This window comes from Sceloporus occidentalis, unplaced genomic scaffold (genome assembly GCF_023333645.1).
Source record: "Sceloporus occidentalis isolate IW3139 unplaced genomic scaffold, rSceOcc1.0.p SCAF_41, whole genome shotgun sequence".
Classification (NCBI taxonomy): domain Eukaryota; kingdom Metazoa; phylum Chordata; class Lepidosauria; order Squamata; family Phrynosomatidae; genus Sceloporus; species Sceloporus occidentalis.
The window spans coordinates 3,276,375-3,292,576 of record NW_028317021.1 but is presented as its reverse complement, the minus strand read 5'-3'; the positions used below and the strand labels follow the sequence as shown (position 1 = coordinate 3,292,576).

Sequence of the window (16,202 nt, the reverse complement as noted above, 5' to 3'; positions counted from 1 at the left end):
TAAGTCTTACCCCCCAAGCATTACCACACATCTGGAAGCATCTCAGATCTTCATGTGCTGAGTGCAAAGCTCTGTATTAAGCTTTATAATCACATTCAGCGGATAATGGTTCCAGAGCTCAGAGATCAGGAGCCATGCTAAGGTTCCTGATCCCAGGAGTGCTATATAACCTCCCCACAGAACTTCCCATGAGTGAAAGTCTGGGAAGTTGTTGGATGTGGAGTAACATTAGGGGACAGGACTCACATGCATGCCCATGTCCCTGCCCACAGTATAGCCCTACACACAAGCAGACAAATGCACATGCAAGTTCATTTTGTTTTATAAACAATCACAAAGAAAAAGAGCAAGAATTTTAAATTCCAGGGATAATGTGTAATCTCTCATCACCAAGTCTCTCACCAAGTCTCTTCCGGTCAGAGTTTAGCAACATTATCTTTTTGACTGTAACTCTCAGAACTGCCAAGCCACCATGACTAAGGTTGGCTGGGTGATTTTGGGAGTTGTGGCCCAAGGAAGTAACTACTCCAAGATCTGCTTCAGGCATATATGGCTGGCTCTCTGTGTGAACAACTTGCCCCTGGATCTTCCAGAATGATAGAAAGGGGATCTTGAGGCACACTTCCGGTCTGTGCAAGGTGCCATTTGCTTGATCTATGTACAGTGGTTTTTAAAAAGCGCTGAACAGAAAATTGGAGCATAGAAGAGGGGAACATTGGATGGCTGTCACTCAGAGGCATTCACAGCGGTGGTAGAGGCAAAACAGCATCTGCAAATGGTGGGATGAGCTGGTGATGGTACCGTTTTTGCCGTCCTGTGTGTCTGTGTATGTGCCTTCAAGTCACTTGGTGACTTATGGCAACGCCATGAATTTAATAGGGTTTTCTTAGACAAGGAGTACTCAATTTGGTGGTTCTTCCTTCTGAGACATAGCCTAAAGCACCTGGTACTTGATGGTGGACTCGCATCCAAGAAAAACCAGGGCCGATTCTGATTAGCTTCCAAAATCAGATAGGATCTGTTGCCTTAAGAGCAGTTTGGCTTCTTGTTGCCATCCTGGCCTTAGAAAAATCCCACCACATCAATGAAATGCCACCACAAAATCTGGAACTTCAAAAGGAGACAGTAATGTTTTGTAAGGAGTGGCAATGGAGCCTGAAGGCCCAGCAAGGTCTTGCACAGCTCACAGGAGACAGTATCACCTAAAGCTTTAATTAAAACCTGCATTCCAGGTGTAATTACATAAGAGTCTGGATGGAACAAACCAATTGAGTCCAATATTCTCTTTCCAAAGTGGACAATCATTTATTCATGGGAAGTCCACCAGCATGACATGAGCATGACTACAACCCTAATCTTATGTTCTTCAGCAAGTGATAATGAGGACCGTATTGTTATTGTGTGCCTTCAAGTACTTTCCAACGTACGGCAACCCTGAGTCGAACACACCAGGGTTCTCTTGGCAAGAATTCCTCAGATATCATTTTTCTTTGCCTTTCTCTGAAGCTGGGACAATGTTTCCATGGCCGAGTTGGAATTCAAACCCTGGTCTCTGGAGTCATAGTCCGACGAACATACTGCCTCTAATACTGGAAATCCCTTTTTGTTTGCATTACTGAAGCAGGGGGAGCAAACAAGTTTTCTTCTTGTGAGACAAAAGGATATAGGTGGTACATACCAAGGAGGATCAAGAATAATAGTAGGACATGCCTGTCATTTGCAGCCCATCAGCAGTGTGTAAGCATTTGCAGTGATTTCCAAAATGGAAATTGAATTGAGTTGAGCATGGAACTGACCTACAGCCTTACATCTAGCAGAGCAACATAGAACAAAACAAGTGGGCATGGAAGAAAAAAGTCCAAGAGGCTGGGAGGGAAGAAAGAAAATGAACTGTTGATCTTTGGCTGGTTTGGCCAATAACCAGATCAAGCAAAAGCCCAACCACTGGTGTCTGAAGTAAAGCTTGGAAACAGCATGTTACAGGTAATGTCATTATGAGTAATAGCATCACAAGTATTGTGATCCTTTTCAGGTAACCACAGTATCAAATATGGTTGCTTCTATAAGGTAATGTAACAAGTAGTAATGCCAGTTAATTTTGAGGACTGAGTGTGTGTGTGTGTGTCTGTGTGTATGCTTTTGGCATAATTAGAGTCATAATGTTATTTACATGCTCATTCGAAAAGTTACTTTTTGTGGATCACATGGTAGGAATTTTGAGCATTTTTGTATTTTTTAATTTTTCTAAAAAGTTAACTAAAAGTAACCCACAACAACAAGTAACATGACAAGTTGGACTTTTAATAATGAGCAACTACTCCATGGTCAGAAGGACCATGAACCAGAGCACTGATTTTGTCCCACATGTTATTGGAGGGAGGTGAGGTATGAAATCTAGAAGTTCCATCTCCTGACATCCAGGAAAAAGGGCCATATCTCAATGGCGGAGCGCTTGCTGTCAATACAGCAGACCCTTGGTTCAATGCATGGTCTCTCTAGCTAAAAGGATTAGGTAACTTGAGACCTTGGGAAGCTGCAGCCTGAGTCAACCTTTCCAGATTTAAGACGCACATGCATGTGAGAATCCATTTCTTCACACATACACTGGCAATATATTTTTATGGTGGTAATGCTGCTGTCACAACCCACTTTATATCAGGTTGCAAAACGGTAGTGGGTCCAAACCCACCTGATAAAGACCAATACAACAGATGGTATTGGGATGTGTAAAGAAATGATCTCCCTTAGTACAAAAGAGAACGTAGGTGCAAATTTTAATTCAATCATTGTCATCCTGTAGACTTCTTATGCAGAGTCTCTCTGGGTTAAGTTTAACCTTAGCTAAAACTACCTAGTTTACCCTAGGTCAGATCAAGCCGTGTCCATTTCTGACATCATAGGTGCTTAATACAATTGCATCTAGACTAGAGAAGTTAACTGGAGGGATTTGATCCCAGTGCTAAATCAATGTTGAGTATAAAGAGAAGACAAACTAGGTCTAGGAGATTTTCTTCCATCCTTCCTTGACAGCCAGATATTATGTGAATATTATTCCCTGGGCCAATACTGACATAGCACTAGTCACGTCTCAAGAAGGTAGCAGCCAGATTCATATACATCACTGTCCCTGTCTGGACAAAAAAGGGGTGACTGGCTTGGCTTCTTATATGGCTTGTTTGTTTTTTGTTTTTAAAAATTCTGACCCGTTTCGCCCATTGGTTTCCACTGCCCAGTTTAAAGTAAGACAGATCCCAAAATTAAATGAGATACAAAAAGAAAAAAGCAGGGGTCAACAATCTGGATTGTATTGTTTTTAATTATTGCAACTGGCAAAAACACCTAATGTTCTTCTTAAAGCAAGGTAATGGAACAGAGGTGTTTCCCGGATGTCAGGTCAATATGAAGTGGGAAGGACAGTAAAGGGGCAAAGAGCAAATGGCTGTGCCCCAATGGTGAAGAAATGGCCTCTAAGAAGGAGGGCTTCTCCAAGTTCCCACTCTGGGCATACTGGGCATATACGCTCATTGGAAGTGTACAGTAACCACCTGTATCCTTTCAGACCCACAGGAGCAGATGGTGCAACAAATCCTTCAGGAGGCTAAAGGAGACTGTCAAACTTTGCCTCGGGCAAGCATTGCTCACAAAGAAGAATTAAGCTAGCTTTACCAGCTCTTCGGATGCATTGCACCACAATTCCCTTAATCCCCGGACCCCAAATTCATGCTCCTGACGGCTAGGGAAGATGGGGACTGTAGTCCAGATTTCGCTGGAAAAGAAAGCTAATGTGATATGAAACATCTTGGATCCGTCAGAAGAATTCTCATCATTCCCAGTCACGTTTAGCAGCTCTCCATCTTGAAAGGCACGGGGCTCTTTTGACCCATCCCTTTTGCTGTGTGCTTCTGTGACAGGTGATTATTTACTCCCCCAGTAGCAAATTACAACATTTTATATTAGAGGTGCTGTGAGAAATATAGACTTGAAAGGGCGCACACACACACACACACACACACACAAGCCATTGCCTTCTTTTGTCCGCCTCTGCCTGAGAAGGAACCGGTGGAGAGAACGTGGCAGCGGAGCAAGATCATGCGCAAACAAGACAAAGTTAATCACAAGCACCAATTACTGTGAAAAAGGACCTACCATGCATGCAAATTACACCCAGGAGTCAACAGGCTGGGGTTTAGGGTCACGGGCATCCACCAGAGTCACCGAAGCCCTATTACTCCTGTTTAGGGTTTTCCTATTTGTGTCATTCTGCAGCAGACAGGGCGAGGCGTTAAAAAGGCAAAACAGAGCAGATTAATCCACACACAGACAAACGGACACAGTTGCCAGTTCAAAAGGCTTGCAAGGAAGCATTAGTTAGAGATTGAGAGAGAGAGAGAGAGAGAATCAGCAAAAGATGTGCTTTGTTGCAAATGGCAATAACATCTGGGAGCACCAAGCAGACCACACTGCAGCGCAACTGTAACTGACAACATGTGACTTTCATAGCAGCTGAGCCCACAGACTGCAAGCACTGGAAATCAACATACATTTTATATTTTGGGGGGCAGTGGTGGTGATTCACTCCCCGATGTTAGGGAGGGGCAGGTCAAAAGGCATCAGATGAGGTGGCAAGGGCTCTGCCAAGGCCTCACCTCCCATGCCGTCGTCTGGTCCACTGGCTTGGTTTCTTGCCAGGTAATCTGGCCCCCATAGAGAAAGCACTCCCCAGCCCCACTACATGGCTTCAGGCTCCCATAGCAACTATCCATGGTTAACACATAGCGGGAAGTGTGGAACTGTACATTGCCTGGGTGGAGATGCTGGAAAAAAACAACCATGAGCATATTTTATGGGAAGGCTTGTGCATGACCTCAGCTCCCAGGGCATCATCCGACCCACTGGACAGGTGATATGTCTGTAGGAGATACTATGTAACAAGCTCAAACAATATAAACACCAGATTCTCCTTCCCTAATCCCCACTTTACTTGCTGAACCTGGGAAACAACATGTTCCAAGTGGTACAAATGCCCTTAGTGCTGCTACTCCATCTTTCTGAGCAGACATGGTTTAGATGTCAGAAGAACCTAACTCAGCGCACAGTCAAGACCATTCAAGATAACTGAATTAGATCATTTTTCATGTGCTGCCATATTATTATTATTATTATTATTATTATTATTATTATTATTCATCTATTTCTTTATACCTTTTCGGTTACACTAAAACACGTCTGTGGCTCTTTTTAACCAGAAAACAAGAAAAAGTCCACTTCCATGAAATAATATTTTAGTGCTCTATCCCTGTAATGTAGGGTGGGGCAAACAAAGGCCTGTGGGGTTTGTGCCATTTTTCTGGCCCTCAGGGGTCAAAAGATTGCCCCCAAGTGCTCCTAAAATCCCTCTAAAGGGAGGCATTTCCCCCATGTTTTGGAGCTCCTTGGGCCATCTGAAGCCCAAGAGAAGCTTTTACAGGGGGGAAAAACCCAGAAAGTGAAGAGAGTTCTTGGTTACTTTCTGTTATAAAAAGCCTTTTCCTGTGCCTAATATGAGTCGGGGGAATCAAAGAAATGTTGAAAGTGCCCCATGTACCTTTCAGAATGAGTTGGGGGGCATTTGCAGGCTTGATTTATCATCATCATCATCATCATCATCATTGCATAGGGGTGGACCTCCAACATCTTCTCAGGGATTAGTATGGCCCCCTAGTCTCTGACAGTTGCCCACTCCTGCTATAAAGCGCTACGTACCAATTCAGTAGTTGTTCTGTGGGATATACACAGGACTGGCCCATCTAGTGGATGCACTGGACAATTACTTGGGTGCTGACTTAGCAGAGGGAAACACAAAGAAACTGACCAGTCTACACAATACACTGTGCGATCTGCATTTGCTCAAAGTCTGCTCATATACCAGCAAGAAGAAGGCTGGTAACAGTACTTGACACCCATAGGCGGCTGCCAGGCCCTATTGCTGATGCCTGCACTGTTGATGCCTCCCTTTAAAATCCCACCAACCTGGCCTTGATGTGTCAGGTGGCTGACATGGCCAAGCACGGATTCAAACCCTGGTCCACCTATTCAATACAGCAACACCCCAAACACTCCAACTTCACATTACATTTCGTAAAGGAGCATCTTCTTCACGAGAACTGTCTCACACTTGAGGTAGCCCCAATGGGCCTTACCTAGGTAGTGAACTAGGGAGCAGCAATGACTACTAGACAAAGCCAAGTGAAATTCTCCCACGTTTGCTGGTATTCTGTTCAGAAGGACCAAAATATGATGTCTAAGAAAGACCCTTCCGAGTGCTTTTCCCCCCCAACCAAAGGTTTAGGAAGAGGATGCAGGGGAAGTCAAATGATACAGATTTCAGCCGTGCTGGCTTCCTTGTGAGCTTTAAGGGTCACTGAAGTATCATCATCCTCATCATCCACGTGACACTACAATTGTCACCCACTGACAGTTCTGCCTAATGGAATGGCATCAGAAAAGCAGGGCAGGGGGTAAAGAGGGCAATCGCGCCAAAGCCTTGAGACACTTGGGCACAGGCCCAGCTAAATAAAGTGCCCAGCTTATCAGATTTGCCACTGAGAGTGTGGTCACAAGACAATAGGTTACGTTTATGTGGCAGGCAGACGAACAGAATGTTTGGCAGAGTGGCTGACTCTGAACAACCTTTCTAAACCTGAACACAAAGTGGTAATTAATTCCCAATCTGTATGGACAGAAAAGAGGAAGAGACAGAAGAACTGGTTGCAGCTCAGTGGCAGAATACATATTTTGCTTGTGGAAGGTCCAGGGTTCAACTGCTAGCATCTCCAGTTAAAAAGGTCAGAGAGCAGATGATGGAGAGATCTGTGTCTCAGTCTCTGGCGATCTGCTGCCAATCAGAGTAAACAAGCTTAGGCTAGATGGACATATAATGCTGTAAAATAGCTCCTAGTGTTTCTTACCAAAAGCCCATGAGAAAACAGGAACAGAAATAATCGTAAGCTAAGGGCATATCCAGGGCTTTAAGGATGGGGGCCAAGGCTATAGGAAGGCACCATAATGCAGGGCACATGGTTTCTGTGAAGAATGTCCCTGGGTCATTCCCCATGCTCTCCAGTTGACAGGAATCCAGGCAGCACATGTAGGAATCAACAATACTGGGCAAGATGGATCAAAGAGTATGGCTCAGTGTAAGTTATTGTCATCATGATCAAAGAATGTGGCCCTGTCAGCAAGTTCTGGGGATCCTGCTGTGCTTGGTAAGCTATGAGAACACCTTGGAACATCTTCCAAGGCAGGAAAGCATTCTCAAATTCTGGGCTGGCCACTGGTCCCTCCAAGACAAGAAGCACTAAAAAAAGTTTTCTATCTAGTATGGGAGTTTGTGAAAATAACAGAGACTTTCCTTGCTTTGGCACATGGGTAGACAACCAGATGTCCTTCAGATGTTTTGAAGTACCCCCGCATAGACCCCAAGTCCATTGGCCATGGCCAGGACATTGAAAACCCAGATGGTGCCAGGGTGCCTTGGCCCTGACTCCTGGCCTTGTCCTTCAGCTGTATGTGGCTCAACTCCTAGCTAGTGCTGTCATGGCAAATGTTGAAGTTCTGGCACTTGTGCAGACAGTCTACAAACCACGACTCCAAAATGCAGGCAACTTATTGACCTATACGGACAAATCAGGTCTAGCAGTTTTCTTCTCTACCATTTCTTAATGTCAACTGAATGGTTTTTAATAGTACATTTGAAACCAGAAAATGTCCCGGTACTTTGCCTAATAAGAAGGGTAGCTCACAAGAACAGTGTTGCTCTACCCAGCTACTATGCAAACTGTAACTAAGCTGAGAGGGAACACAGAAGTTTGAAGGGAAGGGGGAGCCAAGGGACATAATCATGTCTGTTAATGAAAATGTCCTGGCGGTTAGACCCTGTGAACTCTGGCTCTGCCACACTACTGTTCCTAGCTTTTTTTTTCCCGGCACATCTGTGAAAGATGCCTAGCCATAAGCCATGAGAGATGCTCCAGAACTTTTTAGACTCTGCCTAATCTGCCTTACTCTCATTTTGAATGTCTGAGAGGGACTGCCATGGGACTCACATGGGTTGGGTGCACCATGTTGCTGATGAATAAGAATGTCCTCTGGATTATAGTGCATGATCAAGAAAGTGGAGAAGTACCCTTCGGATACACTCTAATCTATTTGTTCAGCAGGGAATCATTGTAATTTTATTTTTTGCAGATTAGTCGCATCTATGGGCTAGGAACAGATGTGAGCAAGTCTTGGCTGTTGACCACACACACAGTACTGCACAGACAGTACTGGTTCTCCTCACCATGGAATGCAAAAGGGAGAAGAGGTGCCGGAAGTGACTATTCTCAGAACAAAGTCTCCTGCACAGCTATAGCCTGTGGGGCTGGGGTTGGTTTCTGTATGGAGGAACTGAAAGCAACAAAACCAAAACAAAGAGAGATGTTTGTGCCTCATGTACAAACAGCTGTTAGATGCTGGGAACGTCAATCATCTCTGGGCATATGCACATTGGACCCCTAGGTCTCAGAGGGCCTTTGCCCATGTTTGTCTCAAATGCCCCCCAACACATAGTGTGGCCCCTGAAGCCATTTCAGGCTCAGGAGAGTGCTTTTATACATTAGGAAGTGAACAAAAATAATTTTGGAATGTACGTGTGGAGGAACGGGAGTGTTTAAAAACAGCCCTATTGGGTGCCGCATGCAACCTATGCATGCACTTTCTCCCCCTGGTCGAGGCAGTGTATTCATGCCTTCCTGGCTCCCACTCCTCCATGGGACCCCCAGCCTCCTTTCCCCATAGAATTGCAGCGCCCTACAAATTTTTCCCCCTTTCAGTCTCTTTCTAGTCAACAGGGTGGGGTGGGGAATCCCCCAGGAAAATGCCATTCCACCTCCATCAGGATGAATGGTGCTTTTGAGAGAATGAGATGAAGCAGGAGAATTCTGGACATGTGGCGCATTAGAGATCTCTTCCTTACAAGCTGCAGAGTGGGGAGAGTAGATAAATTACTGAAAATCCCCACTGCTTGAAAATCTGGCCTCTGCACAGAAGAGGAACCATAATTTAAAAGGCACCTAGGTTTGCCCCTTGGATTGTGGGTGGATGCACAGAAACGTCTTAGGGGAGACAACGCCAGAACCCTTGAGCCCGGCAGCTGGTGAAAATGACAGGCAGCACCAACACAAAGACCAAAGGGGAGGAGGTTGGATCATGTTTCCCCTACGTTGAGCCTCTGATGGTTGATTTCCATCCTTAAGAAATTCAGGGAAATTCAAGAAGGGACGTGAGGCCCTCTGCAGAAAAGACCAATATGAAAATGCCTGTCCTATAAGTCACCCAGCATTGCTAGCACTAGAGGTGACAAATGGAACAGTAGGAACCTCTCTGCCATCCACCCTGCTTCTCCTCATAGTGATGGGCATGGAAGTATGGGTCGGTTTCATTTATCCCACATTACGTCCTATAAATCAAAGCTATCCGGGAGGAAGATTGCTAATGGGAGGGCTTGAGAGGCAGCTACTTACTTTCAGTGGTTCCTTCTCAGATGCGTCTCCCATGTTGTCGTTAGCCTTGTATTTCTTCTCCTTTTCGCGGTGATCAATGGTGGAGTAGCCATCTGCAGAAGAATGACATAAGCCATAAGGGTTGGTGCAACGTCAACAGCAGTGTGGCATGAAATAGCTACTTTGCATTCAAGGGGGAGACAAATCTTTACACAAGCACATGAAATCTAGTAGGGTTTTATGTCTTTCACTGGTGCCATATATCAAAAGATGACAGCTTCCCCCATAGCCCAACTGGCCAAAGGAACAGTCATAGTCTAGCGTCAACGTTCCCAGATGGGCAAAGGAAGGACAGCCTGTTCAGTTCTTTGATGGAGGCCTTAACCTAGAGGCCCTTCACTTTTGGAGGGAGCAGCTACTAGGGAAAGGTTCTCTCTGGTCCTCCTGGTTCTGGGACTACAACACCCATCATTTCTGGCCACTGGCCATGTTGGATGGGAGTTAGATGCCAGTGGAAAAAACCTTCAGTCCTGGGCTAGATACTGTATTAATTGAACCAACATTCAGCCTCCAAGGCTAAAGATCTAAAAAGTATCTCAGGTTCTGTTCTCTGGAGCATATGGAGCAAATGGGATTGGCTATATGGTGGTTTGAATCCAATCCGTACGTGCTCCATTTGTAATCCCATTTCCTTCCAGGCTCCCTACCTAGAAGTCTTTCTTCAACTCACAATGTACACTCCACAAAAGAAAACCTTCTACTCTTGACATGTAAAATGATGTCTTCCTGCAATGGAACTTCTGTTCTTCATAATAATAATAATAATAATAATAATAATAATAATAATAATAATAATAATAATAGGATTTATTTATATGCCACCCAATCACTTACACTTACACTGTCAGACTCATTATAGCACGCAGTCACAGGTAGTATTTTTCTTTGACGCTACTTCTTTCCCACCAAGAGCAAGTACGTTGTAGCCACCCCTTAAGCAAGGAGCACATTACCAGCTTATTCATGCTGGCTAGAATGTTTGAAGTGAGTGGATATGAGACACAATCCAATGTTTTATCTTTCTTTCTTTCCTATTGATACTGCCACAAATTGCAACCACAGAAGCCCTATTCTGGTATTCCAAACCTGTATCCAATCAATGGGCGAGTGCAGAAGCAAGGGCTACTTTCATACGTCTCAAACCCAAATTGCTATCCTTGGTCTGATTCCCACTACCTTTTAAACTGGATTGCAAATCGGTTTGAACCGGTTCAAAAGACCCTGGTTCCCACTTGAATTGATTCACTGAAGCACATGCGCTAGGCCCATTTAACCCTTTCTGGCATCTATGTTTTCCGCATCTTTTTGGATAAATCGATTCTGTGCAAGTGTGAACCAGTTGCGGATCAGAATCGTTTTAAATTTGCCCTTTGGCCGGCCAGTCCATTTTGAACCAATTCATTTGTGAATGTGAACCACAAGTGGGTTATTTTACAGGAAAAAATGCGATTGGGGCAAATGTACTGGGAACCATGCCCTGCTGTTGAATCAATCCATTGATTCGGAGTGCAAACCTCTTTTTTTGTAAGTGAAAATGAAGCCCTTATTGTGCAGCAAAAGCAGGAGCCAGAATCTGCAGCAGGGAGCTTTTTCTACTCAAGTAGGTTCCCTGCATGATGAAGAACACTAGGTTTCCAGGGTATAAAATCACATGGTCATCTACACAAGGAGGTTCCCTGCTGTACAGATCTATCCTTTTAATTTAAGGAAAGTGACAAGGGGTGACAAGGGGTGGTGGTGGAGAGGGGCGCTTGTCCTTGCTTTCCCCCTTGCATGTTGATTTGATACAGAAGTAGAAAGCTGGGCCAAAGCTAACAAAATGAAATTCAAAATGGAGAAATGTAAGGTACTGCACTTAGGGCGGAAAAATGAAATGCACAGATATAGGATGGGGGACACCTGGCTGAATGAGAGACTTATACATGTGAAAGGGATCTAGGAGTCCTAGTAGACCACAAGTTGAACATGAATCAACAGTGGCCCCTACAATTGCCTGAGTGCAGATGGGGCAGGATATAAATTATTATTATTATTATCATCATCATCATCATCATCAACAGTGTGATGCGGTAGCTAAAAAGGCCAATGCAATTTTAGGCTGTATCAACAGAGGTATAGTGTCTAGATCAAAGGATGTAATAGTGCCACTATATTCTGCTCTGGTCAGGCTCCACCTGGAATCCTGTGTCCAGTTCTGGGCACAACAATTCAAAAAGGACATTGAGAAACTGGAGCATGTCCAAAGGAGGGTGACTAAAATGGTGAAGGGTCTGGAAACCATGTCCTATGAGGAACGACTTAGGGAGCTGGGGATGTTTAGCCTGGAGAAGAGAAGGTTAAGAGGTGATATGATAGCCCTCTTTAAATACTTGAGGGGATGTCATATTGAGGAGGGAACAAGCTTGTTTTCTGCTGCTGCAGAGACTAGGACCAGGGGCAATGGATGTAAGCTCCAGGAAGAGATTCCAGCTCAACATTAGCAGGAACTTCCTGACAGTAAGGGCTGTATGACAGTGGAACACATTCCCTTGGAGAGTGGTGGAGTCTCCTTCCTTAGAGGTCTTTAAACTGGATGGCCATTGGTCGGAGATGCTTTGATTGAGATTTCCTGCATGGCAGAATAGGGTTGGACTGGATGGCCCTTGGGGTCTCTTTCAACATTATGATTCTATGAGAACCACTGGATAGGGCTGGAAACATCAGAACCTGCTTTAGCACAGGTCCCAGCTTATCTGGGACCTTGTTTGTGCCCTGTGGTCCCGGCTCACAATACCTTGGCTGGAAGTGGCTTCCCCGGCAGCCACTGCATTAACTGTTGGCTCACTCTTCTCTGCAACCAGCTAAGCCAAACAGCAATTGTCTGGCTCAGCCAGTGGATGGCCAATTCCACACAGAATGAGAGCAGAAATTCCCCCTCTGGTCCACAGGGCATCATTTGTTCTGGCCACACCACACCACTTCATTTTTTGATGGATCTTTCAAACCCACCCTCCTTGGACAGCTCATGAGGCATGCTTTGGTACTGCATCTATCCTATCACTATTTTGGTAAGGTGGTTAGGATGCTGGGCCTGATTCAGTTTTGGGTATGGGGCAGCAAGGTATACATTTGAGGTCTTAAAGGATCCTGGGAATACAGGTCACCAGAACTATGCCTAGGCTGGGCAGTTCATTCTACTATACCTCCATTTATGATAGAGGAACTATGCAGTGGCTGGTGCTCAAGTTGCTCTCAACCCATGGTTTTCCCCAACAGTTGGCAGGTAGACTGTCTGATGCTTGTATCTATGCTGTGCTAAGGTATTTTAGCAGTAACCGATAAGGCTGTGGCCAACTTCGCACTCCAGCAATGTGTGTTGGTGTGTTTGTTTCCATCCTTACCCACAGATTCTGAGCCACTTTACCGCTAAGGACAGAATGCGGAGTCGCTTCACAGGATTTCAGACAGGAGTCTTGCTAGTCCTATCTGGGGATGCCAGGGATTGAACCTGGAACCTTTTGCATGCAAAGCATGCACTGGCCATCTGTGGCCTCATCACAACAAGGAAAAGCCTCAGATTTCGCCTTCCACCAGGGCTATTTGTATCTGAATCAAAAGATTCAAAACATTCAGAATCAAACCATTCAGAAATCCACACTACAAAGGCTCAGGGAACAGATTTGGGGGGTGAGGGTTGTACTTTTCCCTTCCTTTTACAGACAAAAAAAGGTTGCAAAAAATCTGTTTTGATGTCAAAGTAAAAATTAAATCAGCCTTCCCTAACTTGGAGGTCCCCCAGCCTGTAGTAAGTGATGGGTGCTGGAGTACACCAGATTGGGGAAGGCTGCCCTAGAATGATGCTACCTCATTGGAAACATTCAAACATGTGAGTCCATAAGACTAGGCTGTCAGAGACCCAGTTAAATAATCATGCTTTATTGACCTTTCCCGCTCCCCATATGTATATGTATGAATGTGTGTGCGTGTGTGTGCGTCTGTGCATGTGTGTGAACGTGCATATGTATGTGCAGATGTTTGTGTGCATTGCATGTACACATACAGGCTGAGATCCTATACCCACTTACCTGGATGTAAGAGTAAGTCCTATTGAGCTCAATGAGAAGGCATGCATAGGATTGTGCTGTTAAAGACTACTGATCTCTCAGAATGAAAAGTTCTGCTCTAAATGTCAACTTCACATACGCTTGAAAGAGCTTCTCCCAAAGAACAAGCTGAGTTCCCTTGTGAGTGACAGGGTTCGCTATTGAAGATGACGGGTGGCTGATCCACAACTGCATTTACCTGGCCCAAGTTCATCCATAGGAATCATATCCCGACTTCCAGTCTTCTCATTATCTACGAAAGAGAAAAAGCAAAACCATTGACTTGTGTGAGAGGCAGGCCAGGTCCAGAGCTCAGAAGGTTACTTTTAAAAAGTATTTAGAGTTCCAAGGTGCCTTCAACCCCAGTAGACAGCTACTGTTACAGCTGCAATTTTTAAAAAGTGACTGACTTAAATGCAATTGTTAGTCCCAAACAGAGCACACTCATTAAATCAGCAGAATTTATATAGATGTTGACTTAACTATTTCCCATTGAATTAATAGGTTAACTCTAATTTGGATTAACAATTGGACTTAGACCTTCACCCAAAAGTAAATACACCATGCTTTGTATTTACTTCAAAATGCTACAGGCTGCAGTTCAAAACGTATCTGTAACTATAACAGTAGTTATAGTAGTAAAAAAAAATTACAGTTGGCCTTTGGAACTCGTGGGGATCCGTCCTGGACCTCCCCACAAGTTCCAAAACTTGTGCGTATGCAAGCCCCATAGGTTCGAATGGGGCATGTGCGACACACAACACGGGTTTGCAACCCATAGTTGTTAATAGCGGTCACTCCTCTGCAGATTTTCAAGTCTGCGGATCTCAAGTCCACAGACTTGGAGGGGCGACTGTACTACTGCACTGCAAAAGGAGTGACGTTATCTCATTATGCTATATAATGCATATAACTGATGCTATATAATGCATATAACTCATGCTATATAATGCAATATAACTCAGTTGTGCCTTAATTAAAGTATTGCAAAAATGCATTAATTAAAGATAACTACTTATTGATAACTAGTAACTTCCAAGCTCTGACTGACCTGGGTGCAAGCATTATTCTTCACAGTAAGGAGGGAAACAATAATTTTACAAAGGGGCACTGAATGAAACGGTTATGGTAGGAATGGGCAACTTGTGGCCCTCCAGACGTTGCTGGACTGTGTAACTCTCATCCTCCCTCACCATTGGCTATGCTAGCCAGGTCTGGTGGTGACATCTGGACGGCCACAAATTGCCCACCCATGGTTTATAGACTGGTGAGTCAAACATGGAATGGTCAAGATACACTTTAACTTGGGGTACTCATGTACAGAGGGTCAGAGGCCATTTCCAGGTCTTCCTGACCCATGAAGGCACCGTTCTGAAATCTGAAGTGACATTTCATTCACGTCTGACCATTTTGGGTTAGATCTTTGGGTTATGTGAGGTGGGAGGGACAGTGGTGAAGTCTGCATAGGCCAGGATATTCTTGAAGCAGCCCAGAGTATCCTGGTCCCAGAGGTGCCTCAACCTCCCACCATTACCATTCCGATGTCAGGCAGGTATTTGCATGTGTGTCCTGCTGAGCCGCCTGGCACAGCCACTGGTGTGACCTGTCACTTGTTCTGGGATCAGAAAGAGGCACCCAGCATTGGTCATATGGGTGCCTTGCTCTGACCTCAGAGTTAGCAACAAGCAGCAGTGGTAGCTGCACTGGGTGGCAAAACCAGACACATTTTAAACAGCCACTTGGAGTTGGAATGGAGGGTTCTGGATCTTATGGGAAGATCCAGTGCAAACAAGACATTTTTAAAATCCATTACAAGGGTTTGGCGCTGAATCATCTGGATATCGTCCAGACTGTTCACACCAGACTTGGAGATTAGGCCCTGCATTGTTTGGACTCTCCACCAAGTGGACAAGGGGAAGCCAGTTTATTTGGCCTGTGCAGACAGGGCCAGTCTATACATTACTTAATTTATATTCCGCTTTCTCTCCAATATGCAACCCAAGATGGCTTATAGCATAGGTCAAAAGATAGGGAAACCCCCCCCCCTCCAAAACATTGTATAGTAGAAAAGTAAAAAAAAGAAGAAGAAGAGTTGAACATGCAATTCTATTAAATCATTCATTTAAAACCATTTTAAAACATTTAAAACATAATAATGAAGATCAGTGGAACACACTCCCTCGGAGTGTAGTGGAGTCTCCTTCCTTTGAGGTCTTTAAACAGAGGCTGGATGGCCTTCTGTCAGAGATGCTTTGATGGAGAGTTCCTGCATGGCAGAATGGGGTTGGACTGGATGGCCTTTGTGGTCTCTGCCAACTCTACGATTCTATGATTCTATGTTTCAAAGGTCAAAGTTCAGCACCTCTATTAAAAGAATCTTCTCCAACAGCCAGTTAAAAGCCAAAGGACTGGCAGAAATAGAGCTGAGGGTGCAACCAAGCCTCCTGTGGGAGAGAATGAACCAGCCTGGGAGCAGCCACCAAGAAGGCTCTCTCCCTACCAAATGCGTGTGTGATGGCACTGGGATAGAGCGAAAGCC

The 16,202-nt window shown here is 44.7% G+C and overlaps 1 protein-coding gene across 10 annotated transcripts in view; it reads right to left on the bottom strand.

Moving 5' to 3' along the window:
• Window positions 1-16,202, bottom strand: part of ARVCF (ARVCF delta catenin family member) — a 602,431-nt gene that overhangs the window by 13,615 nt on the left and 572,614 nt on the right. For 9 of the 10 annotated variants that reach the window (XM_089490084.1, XM_089490085.1, XM_089490088.1 and 6 more), the window contains 3 exons: window positions 13,863-13,916; window positions 9,543-9,634; window positions 4,147-4,260 (listed from right to left, as the gene is read on the bottom strand). In XM_089490084.1, the coding sequence (XP_089346210.1) occupies window positions 4,159-4,260; window positions 9,543-9,634; window positions 13,863-13,916 (248 nt within the window). In that variant the 3' untranslated portion in view covers window positions 4,147-4,158. The remainder of the gene's footprint in view (window positions 1-4,146; window positions 4,261-9,542; window positions 9,635-13,862; window positions 13,917-16,202) is intronic. The other variant, XM_089490092.1, reaches the window with a different exon arrangement.